The following is a 21,739-nucleotide window of genomic DNA, read 5'->3' on the forward strand; positions in this document are numbered from 1 at the left end:
AGTTTTCCCATCTGCAAAATGGGGATATGCCGTTCCTGTGTGGCAGGTTGGTGTGAGGACCAGACGCGATACACAGGGCTTGCCCGGGGTGACTCTGCAGGGGCTGGGTGCTGCCCTTCCTGATGGATGGATAGGGAGGGCCTCATCCTGGACACTGCCTGGGGCCCAAGGGGCCAGGAGAAAATGCAGAGAAAGGGCACTTGGTGCTGGACTACAGCTTCTGTTTCTCAGCATTTTCCGTGCGGTTTCTAGCTGGGTCTCAGAGTACTGAGTTTGGCCAGGAAGTAGTGCTTCGAAATCTTATTCACTCAGCATGCATTTCTCGCACACCTACCGTGTGCTGTGCTACATGGTGAGAAGTGCTAATGAGGCAGGTTTTCTTAGGGAGTTTACGCTCTAGTGGAGACAATGGAAGGAAACTAAGTAAACATGCTAAGTTTTAAGTACAGTGAAGGAATAATTAATTAGGATATTAAACTGCAGAATGGTGGCAGGGGGTCTGTTAGGCAGGAAGAATACGTGCAAAGGCCCCGGGGCTAGGCACTGGGTGTGCTTGAAGAATGAATTTGTTGGGCCAGGGAGACTGCAGCACCTTGAGGAGGAGGCGGTGCAGGTGTTGCAGGGCCTTCCAGGGCCGGAGACTAAGCTCTTGTCTAACACTCGGAAAGGAACTGTCCGATGAGACACACGTACTGACAAAGCAAAAGACTTTATTGGGAAGGAACCCCAAGGCAGAGAGCCTGGGGGAACCCAGGAGAACCGCTCTGCCACGTGCCTCGCAGGCTCAGGTTTTATGGTAATGGGTTAGTTTCTGGGTTGTCTCTGGCCAGTCATCTCGCTTGGCCCATAGTCTGACTCAGGGTCCTTCCTGGTGGTGCGTGCGTCTCTCAGCCAAGATGGATTCCAGCGAGAAGGACTCTGGGAGATTGGTCTTCTCCTCCTTCTTTTGCCCCTCCCGAATTCTCCTGGGAGATATGTTAGCTTTACTGTTGAGACTTCTCGTTTTGATGCTAATGCCTCTCAAATTATGAAAATTATTAATATTACCGCCGTTAGTGAAATAAATGAGCCTATGGATGAGACAGTATTTCATGTTGTGTATGCATCTGGGTAGCCGGAATATTGTCATCGTATTCCAGATAGACCTAGGAAATGTTGTGGGAAGAAGGTTATATTTACAGCTACAAATATAATTACAAAGTGAATTTTTGCTCATGTTGAGTGTATAACCTGAGAGAATAGTGGGAATCAACGTACGAAGCCTCCCATAATAGTGAATACTGCTCCTGTTGATAATATGTAGTGGAGGTGTGCGACTACATAATATGTATTGTGAAGGACAATGTCTAGTGATGCGTTAGCTAGGACAATTCCTGTTAATTCACTTACTGCAAAAAGGAAAATGAAGCCTAGGGCTCATATTATGGTGGGAGATCATTTGATATTACCTCCATGAAGGGTTGCTAGTCAACTAAATACTTTTACTCCTGCGGAAATAGCAATAATTGTAATGGCTGATGTAAAATATGCTCGTGTGTCCACATCTGTACCTACTGTAAACATACGGTGAGTTCATACAATGAATCCTAAAAATTCGATTGACATTATGGCTCATACTTACCTATATATCCAAAAGGCTTTTTTTTTTTCTCCTGAATAATAATTTACAATATGTGAGATTATTCCAAATCTAGGTAAAATCAGAATATAGACTTCAGGTTGTCCGAAGAATCAGAATAGGTGTTGATATAAGATTGGATCATCCCCTCCCGCGGGGTCAAAAAAGGTTGTGTTTAGGTTTCGGTCTGTTAATAGCATAGTAATCCTGGCTGCTAATACAGGTAATGATAATAGCAGCAATACAGCTGTAATTAAAACAGATCATTACAAATAGTGGTGTTTGATGTTGGGGTATAGTGGGTGGCTTTATATTAATAATTGTAGTAATAAAATTAATAGCACCTAAAATTGAGGAGACACCTGCTAGATGTAGGGAAAAGATGGTAAGGTCTACTGAAGCTCCAACATGGGCTAGGTTTCCAGCTACGGGTGGATATACAGTTCAGCCTGTACCGGCACTGGCTTCAACTATTGATGATGCAAGTGGTAGTAGGAAGGAGGGTGGAGGTAATCAGAAGCTTGTATGATTTATATGGGGAAAGGCTATATCGGGTGCCCCAGCATTAGTGGGACTAGTCAGTTTCTGAAGCCCCCAACTGTGATAGGCATAACTATAAAAAAAAATTATTACAAATGCATGGGCTGTTACAAGTTCATTGTAAATCTGATCATCTCCTAGCAGTGTTCTAGGTTAGCCTAATTCAGCATGAATTAACAGGCTTAAGGCAGTGTCTCCTATTCCAGCCCAAGCACCAAACAGTAAATATAAGGTACTGATATCTTTATGGTTAGTTAAGAATAGTCAGCTGTTTATGAATGTAGGTAAAATGGCTGAGTAAGCATTAGACTGTAAATCTAAAGACAGGGGTTGAGTCCTCTTTTTGCCAAGTGCTGTGGTGAATTTTACATATTGAATTGCAAATTCAGAGAAGCAGCTTCAATTCTGCTGGGGCTTCTTCCGCTTTTTTTTTTTTTTTTTTTCCTTGCAGCAGGAGAAGTAGATTGAAGCCAGTTGACTAGGGTATTTAGGTGTTAACTGAGTTTCGTGGGAAATGTAATCCCACCAATCTAGTGAGGATTTAGCTTAAATTAAAGTGTTTGATTTGCATTCAATTGATGTAGGATATAGTCTTGCAATCCTTACTGAGCAGGAATTAAGTAACTTATACTTGCTTAGTGCTTTGAAGGCTCTTGGTCTGTGTAACCTAAATTCCTAGTCCAATACTGAATGAAAGGATTGGTGTAAGGGATAAGAGTATTGTGGATATTACAGTTACTGTTGGTAGGAAAGTTGTTTCGTCAAATCAAATTGTCATTTTACTTTTATATTATTTATAGAGGGAAATATAGTTAGTGCTGTAGAATACGTGAGTCGTAAGTAGAAGTATAGATTGAGTAACGCTGTGATAGCTATTAGTGTGGGTAAAATAATATTGTTATCTTTTGGTTTTTCTTGAATGAGTATTCATTTTGGCATAAATCCTGATAGTGGAGGAAGACCTCCTATTGATAGTAGGGTGATGAGAATGAGGGTTGTAATAATGGGTATTTTATTTTGTGTGTGGCAGTGTGATGGTGACTGAGCTGTAAATGAATAGTATGAATATGCGAAGTGTTATTATGATATATATTAGTAGGTTTAGGATTGTTATAGTTGGGTTTTACAATGTAATGGCTGTTATTCACCCTATGTGAGCAATTGATGAATAAGCTGTAGTTTTTCATTGTTGGGTTTGGTTTAGTTCACCTCATTCTCCGATTATAATAGATGGTATGGATATGGATAATATTAGGTTTAGGCTGATGGATGGTGAGATTTGGTATCATACTGACAAGGGTGCACGTTTTTGTCATGTTAATAAGATTAAGCATGCTGTTAATGAGATGCCTTGTGTAACTTCAGGTACTCAGAAGTGGAATGGAGATAGCCCTAGTTTTATGGTTAGGGCTATTGCTATTACTATAGATGCTGTTGGATTAAAGATTTTTGTAATAGTTCATTGGCTGGAGTATAATAGGTTAGTGATAACGGCTATTATAAGTAATATGGATTCGGTAGCTGTGTTAGAAACTATTTAGTGGATGCTGCTATAGCTCATGAGGTAAACTTTTTTATTGTAATGGGAATAATGGCTAGTATATTTATTTCAAAACCGATTCAAATAAGTAGTCAGTGGGAGCTGGTTATTACAATTATGGTCCCTGAGATAATGGTTGTTAGGATGATGATAAAGATGATGGAGTTTAATAGTACGAGAAGGATATAAACCAACATTTTCGGGGCATGGGCCCAATAACTTATTTAACTGACCTTACTATATATTATGGTGTAATGTGGTAGCACGAAGAATTTTGAATTCTTAAGCTTAGGTTCAGTTCCTATGATTCTAGAAATAAGAGCGTTTAAACCTCTATAGCTTACTCTATCAATCACAGTAACTCTTCTATCAGACATATTTCTTATGTTTGTGGAGGAATGCCTGATGTTATAATAGGTAGTGAGACATGTCATATGCATATGGCTAGTGTTTGTTAGTAGTCAGAAGTTTTTTCAAAGTAAATGTATTAGTTGATCGTATCAGAGTCGAGAGTAGGATGCTTGAATTCATAGGAAAGAAATTGTTAGCAATCGTGTTTTGATGATAAGGTTGATTTTGTATAGTTCTGGTATGTAGGGGTTATGGAACGCTCTTAGAAATAGGATTGTTGAGAAAATGTTTATTACGATAATGTTGGCGTATTCTGCTAAGAAGAATATGACAGATGGGCCTGCTGCATATTCTATGTTGAAGCCTGATACAGGTTCAGATTCTCCTTCTGTTAGGTCAAAGGGAGCTCGGTTAGTTTCTGCTCGAGTGGAAATAAATCATATTATAGCTAAGGGTCATGATGGGAAAATTTTTCATAAATGCTCTTGTGTTGTGATGGAGGTTGAGAGGGTAAGAGACCTGTTTTTTAAGAGGACTGATAAAAGAATAATTGCTAGTGTTACTTCATATGAAATTGTTTGTGCTGCTGCTTGTAGGGCTTCAATTAATGCGTATTTTGAGTTGGAAGCTGATCCGGATCATAAAATGGAGTATACAGCTAGGCTTGATGTAGCTAGCATAAATAATACTCCTAGATTTATATTAAGAGGTGGGTAGGGGAATTCGTATGTTTAGGGCTAGGGTTAGGGCTAGGGTTGGTGCAATGATAAATACGGAAATGGAGGATGTAGCTGGTCGTAGTGGTTCTTTAGTGAGTAATTAGACTGCATCAGTAATGGGCTGTAATAGGCCACATGGTCCTACGATATTTGGCCCTTTTTGAAGTTGCATATAACCCAAAATTTTTTGTTTAATCAGTGTTAGGAATGCTACGGCTAGAAGAATGGGGATAGCAAGTATTAAGATATTAATTATAAACATTTTGTTAAGGGAGAGGATTTGAACCTCTGGTTATAAAGGTTTAAGTTTTATGCAATTACCGGGCTCTGCCCCCCCTTAACAAACCCTGGTCTTGAGTAATATATTATATGTATTAATTAAATTAAGATTATATCATTAATTGGTTTTAAGACACTTTTTAAAGTGGGCCTTATTTCTCTTGTCCTTTCATACTGGGAGAACTATATAATAGACAGAAACCGGTCTGAACTCAGATCATGTAGGACTTTAATCACTGAACAAACAAACCTTTAATAGCGGTTACAGCATTGGGGTGTCCTGATCCAACATCGAGGTCATAAACCCTATTGTTGATATGAACTCTAGAATAGGATTGACCTGTTATCCCTAGGGTAACTTGTTGATCAATTTTTGGGATCAATTAGTGATGATATGTTTTGACTGGTAAGTCTAGACTTTAATCACTCAGAGCCTTTTTTGTGTTCCAAGGTCACCCCAACCAAAATTGTCACCCCATGTAAAATTTTGTTATCCCTTGGTGGTTTAGTTAGGTTTTTTTTGCTTAATTAATTAAAGCTCCATAGGGCCTCCTCGTCTTATTTTGTTATTCCCACCTCTTCACGGTAAGGTCAACTTCACTGACTGAAAGTAAGAGACGGTAAAACCCTCGTGTGGCCATTCGTACAAGTCCTTATTTCGAGAACAAATGATTATGCTACCTTTGCATGGTCAGGATACTGCGGCCATTTAACAGTTGTCACTGGCCAGGCAGTGCCTGTAATACTAGTTATGCTAGAGGTGATGTTTTTGGTAAACAGACAGGGTTTGCGTTTGCCAAGTTCTTTTTACTTTTTTTAATCTTTCCTTGAGTGCCTGCCTGTGTTGGATTAACAGTGTTTAATAAATAATTTAATGTTGAGTTGTATTTATTTACGGTTAATTATCAGTATATTATTAGTTACTGATGTAAGCTTATGCAAGGAGAAATACTTCTTGTTGCTCATAATAACATTATTACCTCTGTCGGTCAATAGATTAGTCTAGTACAAATCTAGGAGTTGATTTGCTTGTTATTGGTATTAAAGTTACTGTTGAGCTTGAACACTTTCTTAATTGGTGGCTGCTTTTAAGCCAACTATGGTGTTGTTTGTCTTTACTCTCTAGATAAGATTGTATCCATTTCTAAAAAGCTGTACCTATTTAGATAACACTGTAAAATACATTAAAATTTATAATTATGTTGATAACTTTTAAAGTTGAACTGAAATTCTTTTCCTGGACAACCAGCTATCACCAGGCTAGTTAGGTTTGTCACCTCTACTTATAAATCTTCTATTTTGCTACATAGATGAGTTTGTTCTAATAAACTGTTCATAAGTAGCTCGTCTGGTTTCGCCATGTTTAACTTAAGTTCTTTGTTAGATGTTCCCTAGTTAAATCATTATGCGAAAGTAACAAGGGGTAAACTTTGCTTTCTGTTACTTTTAATGCTTTTTTCATCATTCCCTTACAGTACCTTCTGTATAGCACCAGAGGATATTTTAAATTTCTACCCCCTATACTTTAAATGTTGAGTGAATGTTTTATTTAGTCTGCTTATATTAGTAGATATGGGGAGAGGTGTTGGGCTAGATTTCATTCAGAGTATCCATAAATTATGAAATCTAGGTGTAAACTAGGTGCTTTATTTAAGCTACGCTTTGATTTATCCAAGCTCACTTTCCAGTATGCTTGTTACGACTTGTCTCCTCTTGTATGATTAGTATTTGCTAATAGATTATAGGAAATTATTATAATACTTGACGAGGGTGATGGGCAGTGTGTGCGTGCTTCATGGCCTTATTCAATTAAGCACTCTATTCTTAATTTACTACTAAATCCTCCTTTGGTTTTTAGTTTTCATAATTCGTGCGTGAGAAATATATTCTTGAAATAGAAAAGGTAGCCCATTTCTTCCCATCCTGTAGTTTACACCTTGACCTAATGTTTTTATGTATGATAATTATGCTTACTTTTATTCTTTTTTAGAGTTTGCTGAAGATGGTGGTAATATAGACTGAATTAGCAAGGGTTGGTGAGGTTTATCGGGGTTTATCGATTATAAAACAGGCTCCTCTGGAAGGGTGGGAAGCACAGCCCAGTCCTCTGAGTTTTAAGCTGTTGCTAGTAGAACTCTGGCCAATCATTTTTGTTCTTGTAGTTATTTGGGTTTAGGGCTAAGCATAGTGGGGTATCTAATCCCAGTTTGGGTCTTAGCTGTCCTGTAGTCAGGAAATACTAAAGTCACCTTCGTAGTCTATTTTAGTTATGGCTTTTTACAGCTTAGTTAAAATTTAACTTCATTTTATATCACTCTTTAACACACTTTACACCGAGTTTCTATTAATTGGGGTTAATTATATGACCACGGTGGCTGGCAGAAAATTTACCAACCCTAGTTAATATAACTTCGTCGAACTTTGGTTTACGGCTTAATTTTTATCACTGCTGTTTCCCATGGGGGGTGGTTAAGCAGGGCGTTATGAGCCACTCATATTAGTGTGCTGATGCCTGCGCCTTTTCATCTTAATGATTTGGAGGGCATTCTCACTGGGGCACAGATGCTTACATGTGAATTTTATTAAAAATTAAGAGAAAGGCTGGGACCACACCTGTGTGTTTATGGACTTGGTAAACTCATCTGGGCATTTTCAGTGCCTTGCTTTAGATTTTAAGCTACACTAACAAGCTGTTTTTACGTAGTGAAGTAATATGTATATGGTTGGTTTATGTCGGATTTAGTGTTAAAATTTTGATAAAAGTGGTCTATATAAATGGTAAATATCTAAGTAGTTGATTGGTGGTATGACTGGGGTTTATTTTCTAGGTCTATCTAATTCTGAGCATTCAGTTCACGTTTATCGAGTAGACAGCTAAGGTCCATGTATTTATCTGTTTTTGCCTTGTTTTGGGGGTTTGGCAAGGCATTATAGGCATGTAGAGCATGGGATTTAGTGGGGGGTAAAGAGGGTTTGTTAAACAGGTCATTCATCTGTTTACTGCATGTGTGTGTGTACGTACGTGTACGTGTGTGTATGTGTGTCCGTAATTTCCTTATGGCCTGTAACCATTGATTGAGTAACACCTTATGGTTGATGATGTTGGTAAATAATATTCAATTAAAGTCCAGCTACAATTTATTTGACTGTGTTAAGGCCTCAGATGGCCATAGCTGAGTCACAGCATCCCTTTAAAAATTAGCAAATGCGTGAAATCACAGTTATGTGTAAGCATGGGCTGATTAGTCGTTGGTCCGATGAGATGTCTTATTTATGAGGAAAGAGTATGGGCTTATAAGACGAGATGTCTTATTTACGAGGAAAGAGTGGGCTCTTTCAGGTGAGATGGCCCTGAAGTGAGAACCACTTGTCTGATAAAGTTCATTAGTAGAAACCGCCACAAGTTATGGGCCTGGAGCGAGAAGAGGGACACCCCAAGTGGGTTGATGGTTTCACACAGCCTGCTGGTTACACTTGTGATCTACTGGATATGGTACACACGTTGACTAGAATTGATTTGACTTAATGTGCTATGTACTGTCAATAAGATAATGTACATGCTTATAAGCGTGGGGTAAATAATTAATGCACGATTGTACATATAATGTACTGTGTACTGTCAGTAAGATAATGTACATGCTTGTAAGCATGGGGTAAGTAATGCACATTATACATATAATGTATTATGTACGATACGGTATTAGGTACCTAGTACTGTGGTCGTGCATATATGCACGAAGTACATAGTAGTTTATGGTAGAAAGAGGTTATTTTAATACTGACATGGTACTTAATAATCTTGTAAACGTCCCGTAACGAAGTTGCAGGGAATGGTTTAAGTGGCATTTCAGCTTTGGGAGCTGATGGTGGATCTGGAGCCTCCTCCTTGAGTCTGAGGGAGAGAATGTTATTCTCCTTTTCTGGTTTACAAGACCAGGGTCATAGATATGCTACAAACACTCTTCATTTCAGGAGATTATTTTCAGTGATGCTAGTTACTGACATTAGTACCCAAATTTAAAAAGAAATATAAAATAGATGCTAGTTGTCCAATAGTAATGAAGGGGTATTCCACGGGTTGTCCTCCAATTCATGTTAGTGTTAATAGGTCTGCTACTAGTACTCAAAATAGGTATTGGCTGAGAGAGCGAAATATTGTGCTTTAGAGGTCAAAGTGTTATGCTTCGTCGTCTGGATGGATGGAGCATTGGGATGCGTGCTAGAGTTAAGACTGAAAAGATTAGGGCCAGGACTCCTCCTAGTTTATTGGGGATTGATCGCAGGACTGCATATGCAAATAGGAAGTACCAGTCTGGCTTGATATGGGTGGTGTTTTGAGAGGGTTTGCTGGGGTGTAGTTATCAGGGTCTCTTAATAAATCGGGTGAAAATACCGCTAACATTATTAGTACTAGAAGTAGTAATGAGGCACCTAGATGTCTTGGATTGTATCGTAGGGGTGAAATGGAATTTTGTTACGTCAGATGAGATTCCTGTGGGGCTATTAGATCCTGTTTCGTGAAGGAATAGTAAGGGGACAGCTGTTAGTGCTGCAATCATGAATGGGAGAATAAAATGGAAAGCAAAGAAGCGTGTAAGAGTTGCTTTGTCTACTGAAAAGCCACCTCAGATTCATTTGACAGGCTTGTGCCGATATATGGAATTGCTGAGAGGAGATGAGTAATAACTGTTGCCCCTCAGAATATTTGTTCTCAAGGTAAGACATAGCCTATAAATACTGTGGCTATGACCGTAAATAATAAGATGATTCCAGTGTTTCATGTTTCTAAAAAAGTATAGGATCCATAATAGAAGCCTCGTCCTATGTGAATAAATAGGCAAATAAAAAGTACGGATGCTCCATTTGCATGTAGGTATCGGATAACTCACCCATGGTTTACATCGCGGCAGATATGTGTTACTGATGAGAAAGCGTTATTATGTCTGATGTGTAATGTATTGCTAGGAATAAGCCTGTTCAGATTTGTAATACTAAACAAATGGAACCGAGATCTCATCATGGTGAAATGTTTGATGGGGCTGGAAGATCAATAAAGGCACTGTTAATAATTTTTGTTAATGGCTGTGATTTTCGGATGTTGGTCATTAGTGTTCTTATAGTTGAATAACAACGATGATTTTTCACGTCATTGGCCATGTAGGAATAATGATAACATACACTGTATTTATTTTAAGTACTATTTTTGTAATTAGCTTGGTGGGGTTTTCTTCCAAACCTTTGCCTGTTTATGGTGGACTTGGGTTGATTGTGGGTGGTGGTGTTGGTTGTGGGATTGTGTTGAATTTTGGTGGCTCATTTTGGGGTTTAATAGTATTTTTGATTTATTTAGGGGGGATGTTGGTAGTGTTTGGTTATACGACAGCTATAGCTACTGAGCAGTATCCTGAGGTTTGAGTTTCTAAGAAGACTGTTTTAGGTATATTTCTTTCAGGGTTGATAATATAATTTTCAATGGTATTTTATGTTTTAAAAGATGAGGAAGTGGAGATTGTATTTCAAGTTTAACAGGCTAGAGGATTGAGTGACTTATAATACAGGTGATTCTGGAGTTTTTAGTGAAGAGGCTATAGGAATATTGGTGTTGTAGTTATTATAGAGGTTACTCATGGTAATTAAATAGAACTATGCTTAGGGTGAGGGTAAAGAGGAATGAGAGAAAATATAGTTTGATTAGGCCTTTTCGGTCTGATACTAGTGTAGAAAATTGTATTTGAATGAGGGAGGTAGTTTTTGGTAAAATACTTTCTAGTTAGATTAAATCTAGGAGGGACGATGCTGATATGCCTCTTGCCATATCTAGAGTTACACTACAACAATCATTGATCTCATATGTAACTATATGTCATCATTTTATCAGAGGCTCAGTCACACATTTGGTAATGCAAGAAACAACAATTTTGTAAAACAGGCAACATAAAAAATAATATAGCTAGCAGTATTAGTAAGGTCATATGTAAAAATTTAAGTCAAGAACTTCCATTAGGTGCAGCCCAGTATATCCCAGTTCATCTGACTTAGTCTGTTGTGTACCAGTTCTTATCTTGAAGGGACATTATATATTGGCATTGTCCACAAGGCACCCAGCCCAATTTCCTAGTGTTACTAGGTTGGTTATCCCTAGTACAGTTTAATTTCCCCAACATAAGGGAGCCTTTAAATTTAAATGACCATAGCCTGGTGTTAACCTTCTGCTTGCAGATCATGGAGCATCTGATCTTAATCCAAAGATAGATTACTGAGTTAAGCTTCAGAAACAAATTTGGAGTGTCCTTTTAATAATTCAATTAAACTTTGCAACAATATAACATAACAGCAAGGAACTATCTGAGAAGTGAGTCTTAGTGAATACAGACCTCAATAAACAGAATTAGAATTTGATATCCACTGAAATGTCTCTTTCTCCCTAAAATTACCCTCATTTTTATCAGATATCTCCAAATCAAGATTAATTTGTCTGCAAATTAAGTTTGATAAAAGGCCTCCCAAGGCCAGGAAAGCCACGCCAAGGGCCTGTCACAGATTTTGCCTTATAGATTTAGGTGAATCCCTCCCTTTTTGAGGTCCGCAAAATAACTTGAGATTCCTGCACCTGTTAGGAGGTGGCTTTACTAATTTATCTTATACAGCTGCTGGGAACCTAAGAGTTTGCAGTCTCTGGAGGGATCAGGTAGAAAGAAAAGAGAAGTGTTTCAATTCTGCTTACAAAGGTACAATTTACCAAATTGCTACAAGTCATAATTAGTGAGGGGGTTTCTTTATATCTGGAAAACACAGATTAAAAGCTAGTAATGTTTCAGACAGAAACCATAAAAATTATAACCACGTTCATCAGTTTACTCAATCCTATGTAACTAATCCTTTTTGTTAACAGTTTCCATTAGACTGTTAAAAATATCTTACCTGGGATTTCCCCTGCAGTCCAGTGGTTCATACGCCAAGGTTCCATCCCTGGTCGGGGAACTAAGATCCCACATGCCTCGCAGTGCAGCCAAAAATAAAATAAAATAAACAAATAAATAAAGAAAGACAGACAAGACATAAATAAAATAGCTACTCAAAAAAAAAAGTCTTACCTAGTTTAGTAGTATGATTTAAAAGTTATCAGAAACCTGTACTTGTCTAAAGCCCTTTCTGTGAATCTTCTTGAAGATGAAGCACTTTTGCAAAGCATCAGTTTAACTGCCTGTGAACGACAAAAAGTCTTAAAAAGGCAAGGTTAACAAAGAAGCTTAACCAAGTTTCTGTCACATACAACATTTTAAGATAACTAATATTATAACAATACCAGGACATATCCAAATTTCAGAAACTTTATAGAATGTGTATATTAATACTATTTATCCATACAGTATAGTCTAAGTAGGTTTATCACTAGTGTGATAATGCTCTCCATGTAATTTAACATACCAAATACTACTAGTTAAATATTTCTCTCCGAAATGCCTCAGAGACCCTCTAAAGTGTCCCCAGGTTAGCTGGAGGTCAAAAGAACTTTAATTAAAATTTGGTATTTGGGAAGTTTGTCAAAAGGTCTCAAAACACTTGGTCAAATAAGATCATAGGTCATCGTGAGATAATGCTTATTTCTTACCCAAAGTTACAAGAGAGCTCAAAAGCAAATACAGATCACTTAAAGGCACGGAAACTCACACAATCTGTTATCAAAAGCAGCATTCCAAGGAAACTTTGTCCTCTTACTAAAGAGAGAAAACCAGATCCAGTCTTGTACCAGCCTGCTTTTAATAACAAAATTCACTTAATTAACTGTACTCTACACCTAGCCAATCCTGACCATCCACAAACCCTCCATCACTTTCTGTATCCATATTAGTCTGCCCCCCATTCTCTTCTCCATTGAGAAACAACCAGCTCTAAGACAGACTCACTTTCTTTTCCTTTAATAAAATGCAATTCCATTCTCATACCTTCTTCACTGCAAACACACATCCTACTTTCCTGCTGTACACTGAAATGCTTCCTTTATTATTTCTATTAGCTTTAATTACATGTTTAAATTAGAGCCCTCAACTCTTAAAAAACCTTAATTTCTAGTGAAAGCTAAGAGGTAAGCAATTATGAACTTTTTTTTTTTTTGGTTGCACTGGGCCTTAGTTGTAGCAGGCGGGCTCCTTAGTTGTGGCATGTGAACTCTTAGTTGCAGCATGCATGTGGGATCTAGTTCCCTGATCAGGGATCGAACCCGGACCTCCTGCATTGGGAACGTGGCATCCTAACCACTGCACCACCAGGGAAGTCCCAGCAGTTATGAACTTTTACATTAGCATTCTGTAGATTGGTAAACATAAATACTAGTGAAAATTTCTAAAAACATTTGCTTTCTTATAGAGAACATCTCAGGGTGGCACCAAACATGTTAATTAATAGTCCTAAATACATTTAGTTTCTGTTTAGTAATTGATGTCTCAGTATCTTATTTTATTTGGGAACCACCTAGCTATTCAGTAACTTCCATCACTTAATTTAGAACAACTCTAAATTTCAAGTATATTTCCAAGTATCTGGAGAGATTATTCTCACGTAGACATTCCTAAAATATAATTATTCCTAAAAAGTTCACCCAAAAGCTCTAATCTCACTTGTATTTTAGTTCACTTAAAAAATTTCATCACACAAAGTTATGTTCCTTGCTGACAAATTTACAACAGATATAATAAGATCTTATTTGACTTCTATTAAACCTAGGTACAATAAAGGTATTAATGTTGATGACAAAGACATGTCTATTTAAATTAACAAACTTAAACTAAGTTTAATACCAGACATTAATTTAATACTGAATATTTCCCAGTTTACATGAACCTGAAATTAATTCTGGCCAGTTACCTTCTGTATTTTTGAAAATTTATATAAGTGCTAAATTTCCCTTAAGCCAATTAAATAGAGCTCATTAAAAAATTAGTTTTGGTAATAACATCCAAAGGTAAGGACATATATATAACGCACACAGATATATAGACAAACACAACCAGAGATCTCAAAGCTTCATTTTCTAAACTTAGTTATGAATCAGGTATTATAAAACTCACTAGTTTATAAATAATGGTTGGAATAAGTAAAATTTAGAAAGCTTTCCTTCCACATTGTTTTTTTCCCCTCAATCTCAGGAATTAGAGATGATCTAGATCAGATAAGTGATCCTGAGAGCCCTGGTCTCACGGCACAGACAGGGCGAGAAAAGCAAGTTCTCTCAGAAGGAGTTGTTCCCTCAGGGTCAGAATTCTGAAAAGACGTTTTATCAAGCTTCCCTTTTCTAACTGTATATGCAAAAAGAACCAGTTTGGAATTTTCAAGAGTTTCACCTAAACCAGTTTTCTCTGGAGTCTAAAGAATATTCTGGCCACCCAGTGTTATAATAGAATATCATCTTCTTCTTAGTCATAGGCTCATAGCTAAAATCTTTCCAGTCAGACAGAATTCTCCCAAGAGGGCTCTGCAGTGGAACAGAACCAGAATTTCATAAGGCAGAATGGCCATCACAAATCGCAACACAGAACACAGAGTATGAAACACACACAGGCACGGCTGTCCTAATCAGACACTCCCTTAAATACAAGGTTGCAGTCTCTTACAGAGACAGAGAACTTCAGATCCCAGTACTGACGAACAGAGTAAATGGAAATATCTCAGGTCTTCAGAGATTTCAAAGGGAGGAAAGGAGGGCTGTTTGAAAGAAGAGGGGGAGGAGGGTGGGGGGACAAAAGGGGTGGCCTTACGGACATCTCCTGCCACCTGCAGACGCCCAGGCGTTACGGGACTTTTCTCTGGGCTTCCAGGAAGGGAGGACAGGAACTCGGCCCTACCAGAAACCAGATACCAGATAATTCAAGTTCTCTGCCCACCGGAGGTGATCAGGCTCTGGCGCTCAGATAACTGAAGCCCTTCAACCAGACTCCTGCATCCAGAAGACAGGAGGGTGGGATAGGAGGGGTTGAGAAGAGGGAGGGGAGAGGGAAGGGCAAAGACGTCGGCGACGTCTCTTGTTCCTTACCTGGGCGGGGCACTCTGGCCAGTCATCTGCGTCAGGAGGAGATCAGAGACAAGAGGGTCCCAGTGGTGGCCTCTGGGTCTGGTCCGTCGGTAGGTGAGCTGGTGCCTGAGCAGTCAGGATGTCAGTCGTGGTAAAGAAGAGATTCCACCAGAGTCGCCAGCTGTTGCAGGAAGGGAGACCCCTTCCAGGGCCCGAGAGTGGGCTCTCGAGTTGTTAGGGAACCATTAACCAAAACCACTCGCCTTGGCCAGGCACGATGATAGCCTCTTGCCTGAGGTGTCTCACAACAGGAGGTCCTGAAAAAGAACATGGTGCTGCTGGTGAAAACCAGCATTGGGAGGAGCCAAAAGAGGGCAGAGATGACCAGCCTCCCAGAATCCTTTGCACTGGGATCCATCTTGGCTGAGAGATGCGCACGCCACCAGGAAGGACCCTGAGTCAGACGATGGGCCAAGCAAGATGCTTGGCCAGAGACAACCTGGAAACTAACCCCATCACCATAAAACCTGAGACTGTGAGCCACGTGGCAGAGCAGTTCTCCTGGGTTCCCTTACCCTCCTGCTCTCTGCCCGGGCGCCCCATCCCAATAAAGTCTTCTGCTTTGTCAGCACGTGTGCCTCCTCGGACAGTTCATTTCCGAGCGTTAGAGAAGAGCCCACTCTCGGGCCCTGGAAGGGGTTCCCCTTCCTGCAACAGTGGGAGGTTGGATGGAAGGGGGCCTTGACCTGGATCACGGCCTGTGTGTGAAGGGTGGGCTGCAGTAGGTTTGGGATATGCCCATAGGACATCAGGTCCCACAGTCCAGTTGGCAGGGGTGGAGTCAGGGGACGGGGCAAAGCTGAAGCCCCTTGGCATGGAGCTGATATCGAAAGCCCTGGTGCTGGGTGAGCCCACCTCGGGGAAGGAGAACAGAGTCGAGGACTTGGGTCCAGGCGCTAGACTACAGGCCAGGAAGAGGAGGAGGAAGTGCCCAGGAGAGAGGAGGCTGGCCCACCTGCCACACCTGGACTTGCTCCTCTGCCTCATCGTCTTCTGATCCTCAGGGGATGGAGCCACGGCCCATCTGGAAACAGGTGGGTTCATCCGGAGCCAGCCTGGGGTCCCCCACCCGGACATCCAGTTCCACTTCCTCCCTTCCCAGGTGATCGACCATGGGCGGGTCCCCCCACAGCAGGAGGCTTACCAGGTGAGCAGGTCGTCTCCCCACTGCAGCAGGGCCTCCAGGGTGGGCGGCCCAGAAGGCGGTGCCCTGCTCTCCAGCTGCCCGGAGTGTCTGAGGGGAGGGAAGGGGGGTGGGGAGCCAGAGGTAGAGTGAAGCAGACTGCGTGGTGCACAGCAAGGCCACACCCGCACCCAGCTCGGGGCAGCTGCACCGGGTCCTGAGTACTAGAAATGGACAATGAAGCCGGCTCTGCCCAGGGACCGCCAGCCCCTGAACATGAGGCAGCAGGTATAAAGCCAGGAAGCAGGAGAGAGGGCCTGAGGTGGTTTTGATGCCTTTTGTGTGTGTTGGGGGTGGGGTTGGTAAGATGCAGGTAGATTTTAAAATGTATCTGCTCTTAATTGACTCTGGGTGTTGAGTCCCAGGGCCCACAGGAAACCCGGGGCCTCTCTAAATGACTAAGCTGGGGGTTAACAGGGGTCACCGCCTCTCTGGGCTCTTCCAGGTGCACGTGGGGACCATGCGGGGCACGAGCGTGGGCTGGCTCAAACTGAGAAGTGCCAACCCCCATGACCACCCTGTGATCCAGCCCAACTACCTGTCAACAGGTAATTCAGCCACCTTTGTCTCTCCCAGACCTGGGCTTGTTGGCTCGTTGACGGATTGACTGCATGAATGAGTGCCTTTATGGGGTTCATATTTGTCCCTGAATCTCACCCCTGGACCCCGTTTTTGAGACACAAGTCACATTCTATCTTCCCTCCACCCCATTATCCTGAGCTGTAAACGTGCACGTGTTGCTATGTAGTGCCCTCGGTCACTTGAAGTAACCCTGACACACCATTTTACACAGTAGGCAGGATTTGCAGCTTCCAGAACAATCTACCAAGAGACGCAAGGAGCTCTGGCTGTGTATAGATAGCTCACAGAACCTTTTTCTTACTGTTCCTGTGAGTATCTTCTACAAGCAAATTACACTCCTGGGCCTGCCTCTTTATGCACAGCAAAACTGCACAGTCCCCACTGGGCAGGTTTTGCCCAATAATACTCACGCTGTGGCAGAGGCAGGACGTGTAGTCTTATCTCTATTTTATAGATAAGAAAATTCAGATCTCCGATTGATTTAAACGTAGGGCCTCCGGGGCAAGCTGTGTCCGTCTAGGATGCTGTCTGTTTGGGCTTCGTGGGACTCTGCTCGGTTGCACTGTAACTGCTGATGGGTAGGTGACAGGCAACCCGGTGGCTTGGACCTCCGTGTCCCTGAACCGTGTCCCCTCGGGCAGCTTCTTGAGCCTCTCCCAGCGGCGGATCTTCCAGCGAGGCCAGCATGGTAAGAGGAGGCATGTAACCTGTTTCTTCTCCTTGACAGAAACTGACATCGATGACTTCCGTCGGTGTGTGAGGCTGACCAGAGAAATTTTTGCACAGAAAGCTCTGGCGCCGTTCCGGGGGAGGGAGCTCCAGCCAGGAAGCCACGTCCAGTCGGATGAGGAGATAGACGCCTTTGTGCGGGCAAAGGCAGACAGCGCCTACCACCCATCGTGCACCTGCAAGATGGGCCAGCCCTCCGACCCCATGGCAGTGGTGGACCCGCAGACCAGGGTCCTCGGGGTGGAAAACCTCAGGGTGGTCGACGCCTCCATCATGCCCAGTGTGGTCAGCGGCAACCTCAACGCCCCCACCATCATGATCGCAGAGAAGGCGGCCGACATCATCAAGGGGCGGCCGGCTCTCCGGGACGAGGCTGTCCCTGTCTACAAGCCTAGGACCTTGGCCACCCAGCGCTGAGGCCGTCCCTGAGTAAGAAGGCTCAGCACAGCCCTTGGCGCCAAGTGTGCTCTCCTGGCTCTCTCTAGAATGTTACAATTTGATGGCCAAGAATTGGATAATTTAAGAAATGAAACCAGTATTGGTCAGTGAATCGGGTTCTTTCTTCCCAGCATGTCCCTGGGGGCCCTCTGGGGAAGGCCGGCATTCTGGCTGGGGCCCCTCCTCCCTGCCTCCTGGTAGGACAGCAAAGGGGACGGGAGGCCGGTGGAGAACGGGTAACTCTGGCCAGGTCCTTGTCTTGTGTTCCGCGGTGCTCTCCAACCCCGGGTCCTGTGTTCCTGGGTCCTCATAGGACTTGAGGAAAGTGGTTCTCTCCCAGGTTCTCTCCCTCTGGAGGCAAGCCCGTCCAAGAGCAGGGTGCTTGCACAGAGGCCGGGGCATCCTCCCTCTCAGGCTGAAAGCTGCAGCGGAGGCCGAGGGTCCCACAGGAGTTAGGGAGCGTGGAGCTCAGCTGGGATGTGTGCACAAGCGTCCAGTGTCCAGAGGGAAAGCTGCCTGCTGGAAGAAACAGGCTTCTCCTTTCTCTGCCGCTTCCTGATTTCACTCCCAGAGTGAGGCAGGAACTGGTGCTCAGTTGGGTCCCTCTGAGGGGCTTGCAGCCCACCTCTCTGATGCTCTGGTTCTTATTAACACCATCAGCCCGATGAGAGGAGTTCTGGGACTTTTTCCAGGACTCAGGCGTCTACAGGGCCTTTTCACTACCATGGGTTTCAGGGTTTAGCATTTTTAAAGATTTTCCTGTTGCCAGGAAACCTAGAAACCCAGAGCAAACCTGCATCCCTGGCCCGCTCCGTGCAAAGCCTTCCTCTCAGCCTGGGGAGATGGAGGGCTCAGCAGTGGCCACGGCCGGCTCATTCACATTCTCCAGACGTCCACAGCAACAGACCAGGCGGGAGCCAGACTGACGGAAAAAGCAGTCAAGTAAAACTATGATCCTGATCCTGTAAAAAAAAAAAAAAAAAAAAACGCAGTTGAGTGAAAGAAAAATAAATTGGCAAAGATTTGAGTTTGCGGGGCGGGGGAAACAGATACAAAGTAACATTTAAGACAGCTCTCTGATCTTTAAACTTCTTATAATTCAATAATGCAATCCCGTAACTTATCTTTGAACTGAGACTGTCATGATCCAGCCTGTCTCTACAAGGTAATGAAAACTTGAATGCATTTTGGATTGATTTTTCTGACGATATCCAAAAGCCACTGTCTATGGCGAGAAAGAATGGAAGTACTATATGGAAACCTGTCGTGCTGGACCCAGAATCAGGAGGGGAGGAAAATGGAACATTCCTGGCTTCACCCTGGATCACAGTGGATTGAGGTGCCTTGGAGGCCCAACAGCTGCAACTTAACGTTTCTGAGAAAGATTTCCAGAAGGGTGGAAAGAAGAAAGCCATCACACCATCCTTCCTTTAAAACTCCTTAAGCAAACCTCGTTTCATCTTACCTGTATCTTGCTTTATTTTCGGTTCCAGCGGAGGGTCAAGAAAGAAAATTCTCCATCTGCCAAGAGGTGTCTTTCTCCTAGAGAGGTCCCCACCTGCCCACAGGCCTCCTCTGGGTCTTGGAGCTGCCTGCGGGGGCGAAGGAACAGTAGGAGTGCAGGTGCCAGCCCCCTGCTCTGAGGGCCACGAAGTGACACGTCAGGTGTGCGAGGGGTCCCAGGCCTGAGTGTGACCGCGCTGACCTCCTCTGGCGCCGGTATGGCAGGTGACGTGGCCGTTCAGCTCGGTCACCTCTGCGTATGTGGTGCCCTCGGCCTCTGAGACAGTGGCTGATGCGCTAGTGTGCGTGTGTCGATGGGCAAAGCGAAGTGTGTAAGGGGAGCCTGTACGGTGGATGGCACCCAGGCCCCTCTCCCGCCCTTGCTACGGGGCCTCGTTCCATGCGATCACATGACACTGCCTGCCCACCCCCAACACGTTTCAAAGGAGAAGAGCGTGAGTGTCGCGTATATCCAGGACCCAACAGAAAACTGCTATTGGAGTTCAGACCCAGGACAGAATATTCTGATCTGAGGCGGTTCCTCCCTCGAGCCCTGACAGCTGAGTGCTGTGGCCACGTGGGCAGGGTGGAGCCAGTGGCCCGTGTCCTAACCCGAAGGGTCCACCACCACGAAGAAAGCTCCGACCTCAGAAAGAGAGGGCTGTTGGCCAAGGAAGCCAGAGAGGGGAGGAAAGTGCGAACTGGAATTGGGGAGGATGAGCCATAGTCTGGCAGCCCGAGGGGCATGGAGACCGGCCGGCGCTCAGCCTCCTGAAGAACCAGGAAGACGTCATTTAAGTCCCTTAGCAAAAAGCCTGCAGTACTGCCCAAAAGGAAAAACGTACATTTCCAAAAATGGTTGAAAAAGCCTAACAGAAAGCTGCAAATGTGCCTAGTGGTCAGAACACTGACCCCTCTGAAGAAGCCAGTGTTTAAGCTGCTGCATGAGCAGAGGGTTCTTCCTGGCAGAGTAAGAGCCAGAACACACAGCTAGAGGAGCAGCCTGCCCGCAGGTGACCAGGAAAGGGCAGGTCCCGGAGGTGGGACTCTGGCGCCTTAATGTCCGGCCTTGTGCGGCCCTTGTGCAGGCTGCCCAAGCCACTTCCACAGATTCAAATAGAGTCTTCTCTCCAGCCAAACCGTGTTCCTCCGCCCAAAGGTCATTTCAGATTTCCACAGCACGACTTACCATCAGATCAAATGCCTAGGTGCCTTTCTCCTAAAAACCAGAAAAAACACACACCCTTCTCTGCTGGCCCCATCTTGAGACCCAGCCTCCCATCGCATCTCCTGCCACCGTCCCCACAGGGCGCCCTCCCAGCCATTCTGGCTCTCGTTCTCTGGTTAGAAGCAAGGGCCCCAGGCCTGCTCCTCTTCCTCGCCTGCCCCCCTAGGTCCCCAGTAGAGAAGGAATATCATTTTAGAGAAGGAAAAACTTCTTTTCAACAAATGAAGGCCATAGCTGGAGTCTGTCTTTGAGTCGGGGAGGCTAGTAAAGGAGTTAGAACTCTGTGTGTGATGCTGACCAGCTTTCAGGACAAACTGACCACCCAGCCTAACAGTAAAAACCTTTGCAGGAAAACAGGCAATGGGCAAAGACACTTAGGACTGCAAAACATAAACACCACAGAATAAACTGCTCTGGTTTCTCTCACAAGCGTGGCATCAGCCGTAAAGTGGGTTCGTCAGGCAGGTTAAGCCATCCTTCACTGGAGAAGCTTCTGGGGCCGTCACAACCCACCCTTCCCAGCCACTGGCTGATTCTGAAACATCTCAGGATCAGGCTGGGAGGTGCTGCGTGGCCCGGTCGTCTGGATGGAAATCACAGAGACCATTTTAACGAGGTTCTTGCTGCCATTTCTGTTTCGTGATATTATGGAAAACACAAGATGAAAGCAACTAAATGTACTATTCCTGGGGACACAACAAAATGACTTTTTTTAGGGAGTGGGAGGGGAACTAAAAAGGAGAGACGTTTAATCTTAAAAGATTCCTGAAAGAAAAAAACCATGCCCTACAACTTCAAAGTTTTCTTCCAAAGAAAAATTTAATGTTAGATGAGCAGTCGAAGCAGGCTTAATGCAGACAGATATTAGGAGTGGTGCAGCCTGTAAAAATGCCAGTTAAGTGCCGACTAGAAAAGATCACCGACTATACCAGAAAACTCAGTCCTGTTACGGCAGTTTTT

General features: G+C 43.2%; 1 protein-coding gene and 1 long non-coding RNA gene across 6 annotated transcripts in view; one reads left to right on the forward strand and one right to left on the reverse strand.

Annotated features, from left to right (window-relative positions):
- Positions 1-18,160, forward strand: part of CHDH (choline dehydrogenase) — a 77,189-nt gene extending 59,029 nt beyond the window's left edge. For all 4 annotated transcript variants that reach the window (XM_060161578.1, XM_060161580.1, XM_060161581.1 and 1 more), the window contains 3 exons: positions 16,121-16,263; positions 16,745-16,847; positions 17,609-18,160. In XM_060161578.1, coding sequence (XP_060017561.1) covers positions 16,121-16,263; positions 16,745-16,847; positions 17,609-18,027 — 665 coding nt within the window. In that variant the 3' untranslated portion in view covers positions 18,028-18,160. The remainder of the gene's footprint in view (positions 1-16,120; positions 16,264-16,744; positions 16,848-17,608) is intronic.
- Positions 691-21,397, reverse strand: LOC132526916 (uncharacterized). 2 transcript variants are annotated; one of them, XR_009542759.1, is made up of 7 exons: positions 19,514-21,397; positions 17,292-19,010; positions 16,261-16,350; positions 16,072-16,140; positions 15,078-15,373; positions 11,969-12,251; positions 691-1,145 (listed from the first exon to the last, which is right to left on the reverse strand). It is a non-coding gene; the product is annotated as an uncharacterized LOC132526916 (long non-coding RNA). The 2 variants fall into 2 exon arrangements; XR_009542760.1 differs by lacking the exon at positions 16,072-16,140.
- Positions 21,398-21,739: the final 342 nt, after the last annotated feature.

This window comes from Lagenorhynchus albirostris, chromosome 10 (assembly GCF_949774975.1).
Source record: "Lagenorhynchus albirostris chromosome 10, mLagAlb1.1, whole genome shotgun sequence".
Classification (NCBI taxonomy): domain Eukaryota; kingdom Metazoa; phylum Chordata; class Mammalia; order Artiodactyla; family Delphinidae; genus Lagenorhynchus; species Lagenorhynchus albirostris.